The sequence below is a fragment of the Pelophylax lessonae genome (assembly GCF_965119305.1).
Source record: "Pelophylax lessonae genome assembly, chromosome: 6".
In the NCBI taxonomy this organism is placed as follows: Eukaryota; Metazoa; Chordata; class Amphibia; order Anura; family Ranidae; genus Pelophylax; species Pelophylax lessonae.
Genome location: NC_138773.1, coordinates 13569045 through 13582255, shown reverse-complemented (window position 1 = coordinate 13582255; position 13211 = coordinate 13569045). Strand labels below are relative to the sequence as shown.

The 13211-nt window shown below is 43.9% G+C and overlaps 1 protein-coding gene across 1 annotated transcript in view; it reads left to right on the top strand.

The window, feature by feature from the left end:
• Window positions 1-12938, top strand: part of LOC309557927 (uncharacterized protein) — a 56954-nt gene extending 44016 nt beyond the window's left edge. The window contains exons 3-4 of the mRNA XM_082260799.1: window positions 1588-1782; window positions 12877-12938. Coding sequence (XP_082116925.1) covers window positions 1588-1782; window positions 12877-12911 — 230 coding nt within the window. The 3' untranslated portion in view covers window positions 12912-12938. The remainder of the gene's footprint in view (window positions 1-1587; window positions 1783-12876) is intronic.
• The last annotated feature ends 273 nt before the right edge of the window (window positions 12939-13211 follow it).

Sequence of the window (13211 nt, the reverse complement as noted above, 5' to 3'; positions counted from 1 at the left end):
AGGAGATGCAGGGGCTGCGGGCATGGTGCAGGGGCTTTGGGCATGGTACAGAGGATTCAGGGAGTGCGGGCATGGTGCAGGAGATGCAGGGCTGCGGGCATGGTACAGGAGAATCTCCTGTACCATGCCCGCAGCACCTGCATCTGCTGCGGAGGAGTTTCACTTACCTTGAGTCGTCTTCCATTTAAAAATGGCGCCGCCCGGCGCCATTATGTCACTGCGCACGCGCCGCGTGCCCAGGAATAGCTGAACGTGTACGGGCTTTCCCGCGGCCATTTTTTTTTCAAGTGGCAGTGCAACGGATCTAGGGGGGGTTTCATGCGGGGGGGGGCAGCTTTTTTGGTGTTGGCCTAGGCCTAAATACAGCAGTGCACATATGGTATGTATCAGTTATGTAAGGTAGAAATAAGCAGGATTATTTTAAAAGAGGGGGAGGGTTGATTCTTTTCTATTCCCACTGTATTGTGATCAGTTTAACCACTTCAGCCCTGAAAGGTTTTATCCCCTTCATGACCAGGCCATTTTTTTGTGATATGACACTGCAGTACTATAGCTGCCAATTGCACGGTCGTGCGACACTGTACCCAAATAAAATGAATACCTTTTTTTCCCTACAAATAGAACTTTCTTTTGGTGGTATTTAATCGCCTCTACAGTTTGTATTTTTTTTGCGCTATAAACAAAAAAAGAAGCAACAGTTTTGAAAAAAAAAATATATATTTTTTATTTCTTCAAAAAACACATCCATCAAAAAAAATGTAAGAAATCAAATTTCTTTATCAATTTCGGCCAATTTGTATTCTGCTATTTTTGGTATTTAGTACGTAAATATTTAGTATTTATATATATATATATTTAGTACGTATTTGGTGTTTGGTATATATTTTTGGTAAAGAAATCCCAATAAGTGTATTTTGATTGGTTTGCGCAAAAGTTATCACGTCTACAAACTATGGGATATTTTTATGGCATTTTTTTTTTTTTTGCTAGTAATGGCGGCGATCAGCAATTTTTAGCGGGACTGCAACATTAGGACGGACAAATGAGACACCTAACTGACACTTTTTTGGGAACCAGTGACATGATTACAGTGATAGGTGCTAAAAATATTCACTGTTATTGTACTTTGTACTAATGACACTGGCAAGGAAGGGGTTAACACCAGGGGCGAGCAAAGGGTTAACTGTGTGCCTATGGGGTGCTTGCTAACTGTGAGGGAGGTGCTCTGGCTGGACAAAGACAGATCTGTGTTCCTGCTTAGCAGGAACACAAGATCTCTAGCTTCTCCTCTGTCAGAACGGCGATCTGCCTTGTTTAGATAGGCTGACCGCCGTTCTGCCTCTCTTGGGAAACGATCGCGGGTGGCTGGACCAGATGATTGGCATCCCATGTCTAATCAGTGCGCGATCGCACCCCTGCAGCCTCACTTGCCCCCCAGTGTCCATTGCACGAAATGAGGTACAGGTATGTCGTTTCACACAATAAAGCCAACCTGCCGCAGTAAAAGTGCAGTAGGCGGTTGGAAAGAGGTAAATTACTGTACAATGATAGTGTTCTGTTATCTCCCCTTCTATGTGATACCTACAGGACGGGACAATGTGATCGTAGTGGTCGGTGACATGGAGGACAGCAGTGACGAGAAGAAGACTTCAATCCTCGAAGGACAGCCCAAGCTTCGTGACTTAGCGGGAGATCTCTTCCTCTTCAATGAGATGAAAGGTGATAAAGCTCCTTTTGAGGGACCAAAACTGAAGAATTTGAGGGGATATATAAAAAAAAGAGGTAAGAAGCTAATTTGTTGAATGTGTAGACTAACACTTAGATGGGACTTTCTATGAAAAATCTGAAGAGGACATCTCAAGGAAAGCTCCTCTCCAGCCAAAATTTGGGGTTAGGATCGCTGTAAGGCATGGGTGTCCAACCTTTTGGCTTCTCTGGGCCACATTGAGTGTAGAGAAATTTTCTCAGGCCGCATATAAAATATATACTATAGTTAAGGTATATAAGTAATAAAACGCCACCGCGCCCTTCCCGTGCTGCTGCCCCCCCCCCCCAGCACTAATTTGTCACAACTAGAGGATGATCCTTTCCGAGGCAGCCTCTGCCTACAGATAGTTGGAAGCCGCTGTGGCCATGACCCAACCTGAATTCCTTCTTCCCCATCAAAAAAAAAAAAATTGTCAGGGGGCAGTGGGCCGCATTGCCTGGGGCTCTGGGCCGCATGCGGCCCCCGGGCCGCAGGTTGGACATGCTTGCTGTAAGGTTTTCCATTTGCGGTCTGTGTTATTTACCCCATTCCCTGTCGGGACAGAAAATGAAGAAAAATCACTCATCAGGGCTAAAAAAATATATATATATACATTAGAATATTCACTGTTCAAAAAAATTCAAGGAATACTTTTTAATCAGTATATTAGCATATATATATATATATATATATATATATATATATATATAGCATCAAGTCAATTAATCTCCTGGGATATTGTTCTGGTTATTTAAGTAGCAGAGGGGGTTGTTAATCAGTTTCAGCTGCTTTGGTGTTAAAGTGGAGTTCCACCCATTTTCGTAACTTTAGATCTATGTAATCCCCTTTAAAACGACTTTTACCAATGGAAACTTTTTTTTATGCTAGTAAATACCTTATTTTCTTGTTTATTCCTCTCTCCTCACTTCCGGGTCCGATCGGCGATGACGTCATTTGGCGATTCGCAGTGGCTGCTGTTATGTATTCAATGCCAGAAATCTTGCAGTATTACACAGGAGCTGAGCTGTACTGTGTGTATTGAGGCTGAGACCTGCCCCACCTCCGCCCCGCCTCCGCCCCGCCTCCTCTCAGTGAGCTGTACTGTATGTATTGTATTCAGGCCGTTCTCTGCCCCGCCTCCGCCCCGCCTCCTCTCAGTGAGCTCAATGAGGATATAATGCTTTCAGTGCTCGCTCACTGAGAGGAGGCGGGGTGGAGGCGGGGCAGAGAACGGCCTGAATACAATACATACAGTACAACTCACTGAGAGGAGGCGGGGTGGAGGCGGAGGCGGGGCAGGTCTCAGCCTCACTACACACAGTACAGCTCAGCTCCTGGGTAATACTGCGAGATTTCTGGCATGGAATACATCCCAGCACTCACTGCGAATCGCCGAATGACGTCATCGCCGATCGGACCCGGAAGTGAGGAGAGGAGGAATAAACAAGAAAACAAGGTATTTACTAGCAAAAAAAAAAGTTTCCATTGGTAAAAGTCGTTTTAAAGGGGATTACATACATCTATGTAATCCAACGTATTAAAAATGGGTAGAACTCCGCTTTAATGAAATTACTAACAGGTGCACTAGATGGGCAACAATGAGACGACCACCAAAACAGGAATGTGGAGGCCACTGATATTATTTTCCCCACCCATCTTTTCTGACTGTTTTTCACTAGTTTTGCATTTGGCTAGGGTCAGTGTCACTGCTGGTAGCGTGAGGCCATACCTGGACCCTAGTGATGGGCTTGATGTGCGAGTCGGGTGTTTGTTTGTTCACAGAACAGGGTAAAAGTTCTTGTGAACATGCAAACTCTATTAAAGTCTACAGGACACAAACATGAAAAATCAAAAGTCCTCATTTTAAAGGTTTATATGCAAGGTATTGCCATAAAAAGTATATGGGGGTCCGGGTCCTGCCCTGGGGGACAGGTATCAATGCAAAAAAAATTTTTTTTTAAAAAAAGTTTTTACAGGAGCAGTGATTTTAATAATGCTTAAAGTGAAACAATAAAAATGAAAAATGTCTTTAAATATGGTGCCTGGGGGGGGGGTCCCCTAATGTGCCTATAAAGTGGCATATCTGTACAATGGAGTACTGACATTTCTAAAGGAAAAAATATAATTTAAACTTTCTCACGGCTGTATTGTATTGTCGGCTCCTGGCAATACAGATAAAATACAGATAAAATAAATAAAAAAAATGGCATAGGATTCCCCCCTCCTCAGTCCATACCAGGCCCTTCGCCAAAATGTAAAAAAAAAAAAATGGCGCGGGGTCCCCCCCAAAATCCATACCAGACCAATATTCAAGCATGCAGCTTGGCAGGCCAGGATAGCGGGGGGGGGGGGAACGAGCGGGTGCCCTCCCTCTCTATAACCATACCAGGCCGCTTGCCCTCAACATGGGGAGGGTACTTTGGGGGTACTTTGATGGGAACAAGGGCCTCTTCCCCACAAACCTGGGCTGTGGTTGTCTGGGTCTGCGGGTGGGGGGCTTATCGGAATCTGGAAGCTCCCTCCACCTATGTGAGTGGGTATCAGATACACCCTACCACCACCCTTTCTGACATCACGTGGCGTCAGAAGGGGGCGGTGCCCCGGATTACGTAACCGGGTGGCCCAGCTCCTTGCCTATAAAAGAGTTATCAGAGCTCAAGAGCGGCATTCGGCAGGAGGCCTCTGAAGAGGCGGAAGCGTCTTTGATTTTTTTTCTATTTTTCGGGTGCGGTGGGGGACGTGATTGACGATGGATTTACATCGGGGGACACTATTTTTTTATTTTTATTTTTGAATAAAGGACTTGTCAAAAACTGTCTTTTGTGTTTATTTTTTTGTACTCTTGTTTTGGTGAATGGGTAGGGGTACGATGTACCTGATACCCATTCACATGGGGGGGGGTGGGATCTGGGGGCCCCCAGATTCAGATAAGCCCCCACCTGCAGACCCCCACAACCACAGCCCTGGGTTGTCGGGAAGAGGCCCCTGTTCCCATCAACATGGGGACAAGGTGCTTTGGGGGGAACCCCAAAGCACCCTCCCCATGTTGAGGGCAAGCAGCCTGGTATGGTTCAGGAGGGGGGCGCTCGCTCGTCCCCCTCTATCCTGGTCTACCAGGCTGCCTGCTCAGATAAGGGTCTGGTATGGATTTTGGGAGGGAACCCAAGTCGTTATTTTTATTTTTATTTTGGCGTGAAGTTCCCCTTAAAATCCATACCAGACCTGTAGAGCCTGGTATGGACTGGGGGGGGACCTTATGCTGTTTTTTTTTTTTTTTCATTCTTTATATCTGTATTGCCAGGACAATACATTACAGCCGCAAGTTTAAACTAAATTTTTTACTTTAGAAATGTCAGTATTGCTGCAGCGGGCTGCATACAGTACATCCTACAAATGCACCACTTTACAGGCACATCAAGGGGACCCCCCCAGGCACGATATTTAAAGGAATTTTTCATTTTTATTGTTTCACTTTAAGCATCATTAAAATCACTGCTCCTGTAAAAACAATGGTTTTAAAAAAAAAAAAATGTTTCATGTCCCCCAGGTCAGTACCCGGTCCCCATACACTTTTTATATTATAAACTTGCTTATAAGCCTTTAAAATGAGGACTTTTAATTTTTCATGTTCGTGTCCAATAGACTTTATTAGAGTTTGCATGTTCGCAAGAACTTTTCCCTGTTCGAGATGTTCTGGTGCGAACCAAACAGGGGGTGTTCGGGTCATCACTACTGGACCCTATAGAGGTTGCACAGGCAGTCCAACTCCTCCAGGATGGCACATCAATACGTGCCATTGCCAGAAGGTTTGCCGACACAACCTCAGGAGCATGGAGGAGATTCCAGGAGACAGGCAGTTGCTCTAGAAGAGTTGCTTTTCACAGATGAGAGCAGGTACACCCTGAGCACATGTGACAGACATGAAAGGGTCTGGAGAAGCTGTGGAGAACATTATGCTGCCTGTAACATCATTCAGCTTGACCGCTTTGGTGGTTGGTCAGTGATGGTCTGAGGAGGCACATCCATGGAGGGACGCACAGACCTCTACAGGCTAGACAATGGCACCCTGACTGCCATTAGATATTGGGATGAAATCCTTGGACCCATTGTCAGACCCTCCGCTGGTGCAGTGGGTCCTGGGTTCTTCCTGGTGCACGAAAATGCCCGGCCTCATGTGGGAAGAGTATGCAGCCAGTTCCTGGAGGATGAAGGAATTGATACCATTAAATGGCCCCCCACACTCACTTGACTAAAATCCAATAGAACACCTCTGGGACATTATGTTTCGAGCCATCCGATTCCACCAGGTTGCACCTCAGTCTGTTCAGGAGCTCAGTGATGCCCTGGTCCAGATCTGGGAGGAAATACCCCAGGACACCGTCCGTCTGCTCATTAACCACTTGATGACCGCCCACTGCAGATTTACTGCGGCAGGTGACCGCTCCTGTGCAAACCGACGTAGTACTACGTCGCTCGCTCTCAGGAGGCTAGGGGGCAAGCAGGAAACGAATTGGCCTAAAATGTTAAAATTTTAAAATTTTGAATTTTTTTTTTTTTTTGGGGAATGTTATGTAGCAGAACAGGTGATCAAATACCACTAAAAGAAAGCTCTATTTGTGGGGAAAAAAAGGACGTCAATTGTATTTGGATACAGCGTCACACGACCGCGCAATCGTCCGTTAAAATAACGTAATGCCGAACTGCAAAATAGAGCCTGGTCATTAAGCAGCAAAATCTTCCGGTCTTAAGGTGGTTATTATTATTATTATTATTATACAGGATTTATATAGCGCCAACAGTTTGCGCAGCGCTTTACAATGTGACTGAAGACAATACAGTTACAATACAGTTCGAAACAGGAGGAACTAGAGGACCCTGCTCGTTAGAGCTTACAATCTAGAAGGGAGGGTCAAGTGAAACAAATGGCAACAACAAGGGAGGGTCAAGTGAAACAAATGGCAACAACCGTGGGGGATGGGTTCATGGGGGAAGGTTAAGAGCATATTCCGACATTGTCATGCCATACAAACTACTGAGGACCATTCTGAGTCGCTGCAATTAAATTTTAGCAAAATGAACTAGCCTGCTGCAAAATTTTTTCACTTTGATTTTCAGGGTGTCTTTGAATTCAGTCTTCTGTAGGGTGACACTTTTCATTTCCATCAAACGATGTGGCATCCTTTTGTCTCGCCTGCTTTAAACAGGAAACTGAAGCTACAATTCACACAGGATCACCACAATTGTACAATAGAAGATTGGAAAAACATTGTCTGGTCTGATGAGTCTTGATTTTAGCTGTGACATTCAGATGATAGGGTCAGAATTTGGAGCATGGATCCATCGTGCCTTGTATCAATGGTTCAGACTGGTGGTGATGGTGTAATGGTGTGGGGGGTAACAGTTCAGACTGGTGGTGATGGTGTAATGGTGTGGGGGGGGCAACGGTTCAGGCTGGTGATGATAGAGTAATGGTGTGTGTGTTTGTGTGTGGGGGGGGGGGTAACGGTTCAGACTGGTGGTGATGGTGTAATGGTGTGGGGGGGGGGGGGTAACGGTTCGGACTGGTGGTGATGGTGTAATGGTGTGTGGGGGGGGGTAACGGCTCAGACTGGTGGTGATGGTGTAATGGTGTGGGGGGGTAACGGTTCAGGCTGGTGATGATGGTGTAATGGTGTGGGGGGGGGGGTGGTAGCGGTTCAGGCTGGTGGTGATGGTGTAATGGTGTGGGGGGGGTAACGGTTCAGACTGGTGGTGATGGTGTAATGGTGTGGGGGGGGGGGTAATGGTTCAGACTGGTGGTGATGGTGTAATGGTGTGTGTGTGTGTGCGTGGGGGAGGTAACGGTTCAGGCTGGTGGTGATGGTGTAATGGTGTGTGTGTGCGTGGGGGGGGGTAACGGTTCAGACTGGTGGTGATGGTGTAATGGTGTGTGTGTGTGTGAGTGGGGGTGGTAACCGTTCAGGCTGGTGGTGATGGTGTAATGGTGTGTGTGTGGGGGGGGGGGTAACGGTTCAGGCTGGTGGTGAGGGTGTAATGGTGTGGGGGGGGGGGGTGTAATGGTTCAGGCCGGTGGTGGGGGTGTAATGGTGTGGGGGATATTTTCTTGGCACACTTTGGCCCCCTTAGTACCAATTGATCATGGTTTACACACCACGGCCTACCTGAGTATTGTTGCTGGCCATGTCCATCCCTTTATGACTACAGTGTCCCCCATCTTCTGATGGCTCCTTCCAGCAGGATAATGCACCATGTCACAAAGCTCCAATCATCTCACCACTGGTTTCTTCACCATGACAATCAGGTCACTGTCCTCCAATGGCCTCCACACTCACCACATCTCATCCAATAGAGCACCTTTAGGAAGTGGTGGAATGGGACATTCGTATTATGGATTTGCAGCCGACAAATCTGCAGCAACAGCGTGAATATTTCCAACACCTTGTTGTATCTATGCCACGAATAAATAAGGCAGTTCTGAAGGTGTGCATAAACGTGTAGCGCTAACAATAGTATAACTGAAATCAATATGAGGTGCATAACAATGAATCAAAAAAGGTCCATATAAAAGTCCTTAAATTAGAAAGGAATTCACAGGAAGAGTGTGTGAAATTGTATAGGAACCACAAGTCCCAGCATGTACCTAATAAAGTGAATGTATATAAAGCCTATCCTGGACTTTTACCACCTCAACTTGCACGAACGCTTCTGACATTTGTGCAATGACTGCTATGAACAGACCCCAAGTTCATTTTTATAAATGCTAATAATGTATGAAATTGTGCATCACATAGTCTATAATTAAAAAACATAATTAGTCTGTAATTAAAAAAAATGTATTTGAGAATAAAAAGTAGAAGGTTTCTTGGGAATCTTATAATGCAACATGTCAAACACAAAAATAGCGATGTAAAAATAAAAGTGTAAAAACAAAAAAAAAAGAACAGACTGAAACCAAAGCTGGTAGTAGTTTTTTCTAATCCAGTTGGGCTTGTTGTGTAATATTGAAGACGTTTCGTATCTTTTCCAAAGTCACTTCTTCCGCTCTGAGTGTCAGCAATATTAAGGTGGAGATCCTTTGATGTACATGGCTGAAGATGTGAATTCTTGTCATCTGTCTTCCATATTTAATGCTGTTTTACCATCTCTTCCCCAAAGATGTGACTCCAAGGATTAACACTTATGCACTCATCAAGGATGGGAAATCCCATCCTTGTTGTCATGTTGGAGATATTTAGCATCTTCTCCAAGCCACTCCTTCAGCTCTGAACATCAAGAATATCCCCCTACAGTTCGATGGCAATCCATCAATTTACATGTCTGAAGGTGCAAATTGTTGTCATCCATAGGTGTGCGCAGGCTATTGCATTAGGGTGTGCAACCCAAAGCTGAAACGCACATGTGTGTATATATATATATATATATATATATACACACACACACATATATATATATATATATATATATATATATATATATATATATACACATATACAATATATGCTATATATATATATATATATATACAGTGGGTACGGAAAGTATTCAGACCCCCTTAAATTTTTCACTCTTTGTTATATTGCAGCCATTTGCTAAAATCATTTAAGTTCATTCTTCTTCCTCATGAATGTACACACAGCTCCCCAAATTGACGGAAAAACACAGAATTGTTGACATTGTTGCAGATTTATTAAAAAAGAAAAATTGAAATATCACATGGTCCTAAGTATTCAGACCCTTTGCTGTGACACTCATATATTTAACTCAGGTGCTTTCCATTTCTTCTGATCATCCTTGAGATGGTTCTACACCTTCATTTGAGTCCAGCTGTGTTTGATTATACTGATTGGACTTGATTAGGAAAGCCACACACCTGTCTATATAAGACCTTCCAGATCACAATGCATGTCAGAGCAAATGAGAATCATGAGGTCAAAGGAACTACCTAAAGAACTCAGAGACAGAATTGTGGCAAGGCACAGATCTGGCCAAGGTTACAAAAAGATTTCTGCTGCACTTAAGGTTCCTAAGAACACAGTGGCCTCCATAATCCTCAAATGGAGGACGTTTGGGACGACCAGAACCCTTCCTAGAGCTGGCCGTCCGGCCAAACTGAGCTATCGGGGGAGAAGAGCCTTGGTGAGAGAGGTAAAGAAGAACCCAAAGATCACTGTGGCTGAGCTCCAGAGATGCAGTCAGGAGATGGGAGAAAGTTGTAGAAAGTCAACCATCACTGCAGCCCTCCACCAGTTGGGGCTTTATGGCAGAGTGGCCCGACGGAAGCCTCTCCTCAGTGTAAGACACATGAAAGCCTGCATGGAGTTTGCTAAAAAAACACCTGAAGGACTCCAAGATGGTGAGAAATAAGATTCTCTGGTCTGATGAGACCAAAATAGAACTTTTTGGCCTTAATTCTAAGCAGTATGTGTGGAGAAAACCAGGCACTGCTCATCACCTGTCCAATACAGTCCCAACAGTGAAGCATGGTGGTGGCAGCATCATGCTGTGGGGGTGTTTTTCAGCTGCAGGGACAGGACGACTGGTTGCAATCGAGGGAAAGATGAATGCGGCTAAGTACAGGGATATCCTGGACAAAAACCTTCTCCAGAGTGCTCTGGACCTCAGACTGGGCCGAAGGTTTACCTTCCAACAAGACAATGACCCTAAGCACACAGCTAAAATAAAGAAGGAGTGGCTTCACAACAACTCCGTGACTGTTCTTGAATGGCCCAGCCAGAGCCCTGACTTAAACCCAATTGAGCATCTCTGGAGAGACCTAAAAATGGCTGTCCACCAACGTTTACCATCCAACCTGACAGAACTGGAGAGGATCTGCAAGGAGGAATGGCAGAGGATCCCCAAATCCAGGTGTGAAAGACTTGTTGCATCTTTCCCAAAAAGACTCCTGGCTGTATTAGATCAAAAGGGGGCTTCTACTAAATACTGAGCAAAGGGTCTGAATACTTAGGACCATGTGATATTTCAGTTTTTCTTTTTTAATAAATCTGCAACAATGTCAACAATTCTGTGTTTTTCTGTCAGTATGGGGAGCTGTGTGTACATTCATGAGGAAGAAGAATGAACCTAAATGATTTTAGCAAGTGGCTGCAATATAACAAAGAGTGAAAAATTTAAGGGGGTCTGAATACTTTCCGTACCCACTGTATATATATATATATATATATATATATACACACATATATAGTATATATAACATACATTTTTAAAATGTATTAAAACATGGACGGCGTCAGTAGAGCAGTGGACGGTGTCAGTAGGACAGTGGATGGTGTCAGTCAGTAAAGCAGTGGACGTGTCAATAGGGCAGTGGACAGTGTCAGTAGAGCAGTGGATGGTGTCAGTAGCTGGGGGAATCTGCTTCACACGAGGTGATTACAGTGTACCCAGGCAAACCTGGCACACCCTGTGTGCATGCCTATGTTGGTATCTGTCTTCAACATATGCCATTTTAACATCTCTTCCACAAAAGATGTAGCTCCAAGGGTTAACACTCATGCATTCACCAATGATGATGTCGGAACCATCCCACACTACGCTTGAGTGCATCTGTCAGTATACCGCATCCTCCAGTCTGAAGATAGATATCAGATAATATAGCTGCATATTGCAACCAAGAACTAGACAGGACTCGTTTAGCTACAAAACTGGAACTCTTTTTTTGAAAACTCAGAGAATTTAGACTAAACAACCAGGTAAGACTGATCACATTACCATATGCAAACACAACTGTATAGAGAAATATAAATAACATGCTAATTAACTCAGCCCTTAAACCAGCCTAGATTGAGTGCAAAGAATGCTATTAGGCAAACAATAGGTGCCGCAATTAATTAACCATGAGACAGACAAGCTTAGCATACAACACATAGTACCTTCATAAACAGACAATAGCAGGAGACCACCAGCAACAGACTGTCCGGCATCAGGCTCACAATGTACAATACACATTAGCCAAATTGTAAACAGATCCTCCAATAGTTTGGTAGTAGACAATAGGCCTGTTAATTAGCACAATTAACAATGTTTGGAAGACAGGTGGTTGAGCTGATGATATTAACATCTGTTATGAGCCTGACTGTGGGGAGCGGTCCTTATTGATAATGGGGCAACTAAAGAGTCCCAGAGTCTCCGTATCTTGGGGAGACATAGACTTAAATCCAAAGTAACATTATTTCCAGGGTCCTCCAGCATACACCTCACAAAGAGTAGTGTTCCCTTAAAAACCAGGGCCCATAGTCAGTAGGTAAGAGGCTAGCCTGCAGTCCCCTCCAAAAGTCTTTGTCCCAGGTGGGTCTGTCACAGGGACATCCCATTCTTGTAGTCCTGTTGAAGATATTTAGCATCTTCTCAATGCCTCTTCTTCAGCTCTGAGCGTCAGAAATATACCCTTGCATTTTGATAGCAATCCTTCAATTTACAAGGCTGAAGGTGAAAATTGCTGTTATCTGTCTTCCACATATAATGCCGTTTTAACATCTCTTTACCAAAGATGTAACTCAAAGTATTAACACTTGTGCACTCACCCCAAGAATGGGGCATGCCATCTTTGTTGTCATGTTGGAGATATTTAGCATCTTCTCCAAGCCTCTTCTTCAACTCAGAGCATCAAGAATTTACCCCTGCATTTTGATAGCAATCCTTCAATTTACAAGGCTGAAGGTGCAAATTGTTGTCATCTGCCTTCCACATATAATGCTGCTTTAACATCTGTATGCTAAAGATGTGACTCAAAGGATTAACACCCATACAGACCTAACACCAAGGATGGGGTATCAGTGCGGATCAAGCACATAAAGCTCCTCTGAAATCTGGCTGCTAAAAGTGAAGAGATCTGAAATAGAGATGTGAGCATGTACCTGACCTTTACCTGATATAATAAAATATAATCAATTATTTATTGTATGCATGGTGCGGGGAAATATTTCACCACATCAATGGTTTGGTTCCAGGTAAAATTGCTTGGGAGAAGTTCTTCTAAATGTAATCAGAGTCTGGTAAAGTATGTTGTATTCCTTGTATGATTTTAGAGGCTGTTGGGATAAAACATTTTTGACAAAATACTGAATATTAGTAATTCTATGTTTTTTTTTTTTTTTTCTTCTCTTGAACAGCCTGCAAACAGTTCTTTAAGGTGAGTACATGTTAAACGTAAGAATGGATAACATCAGATACAGATACGTTGTTGGTGAAACAAACTAGGGGAGTCAATTCTGGGCCATACATCAGCAGAGAGAACGGGCAAGACAAAGGAACACCTGCCAATCATTCAGATACCATTTTTAGTATAGGCAGATTGAAGACAGCCAGCTCAAGAGTTTGACGTGAATTTAGTTTACTTCAACTTGTAAAAAAAAAACCCATAACTTCTCATTTTTACTTACTGCCCATTACTGCCTGCCTACTAATTCTGAGAATGCTAGCTGCCTGACTGTTAAGGGGACCCTCT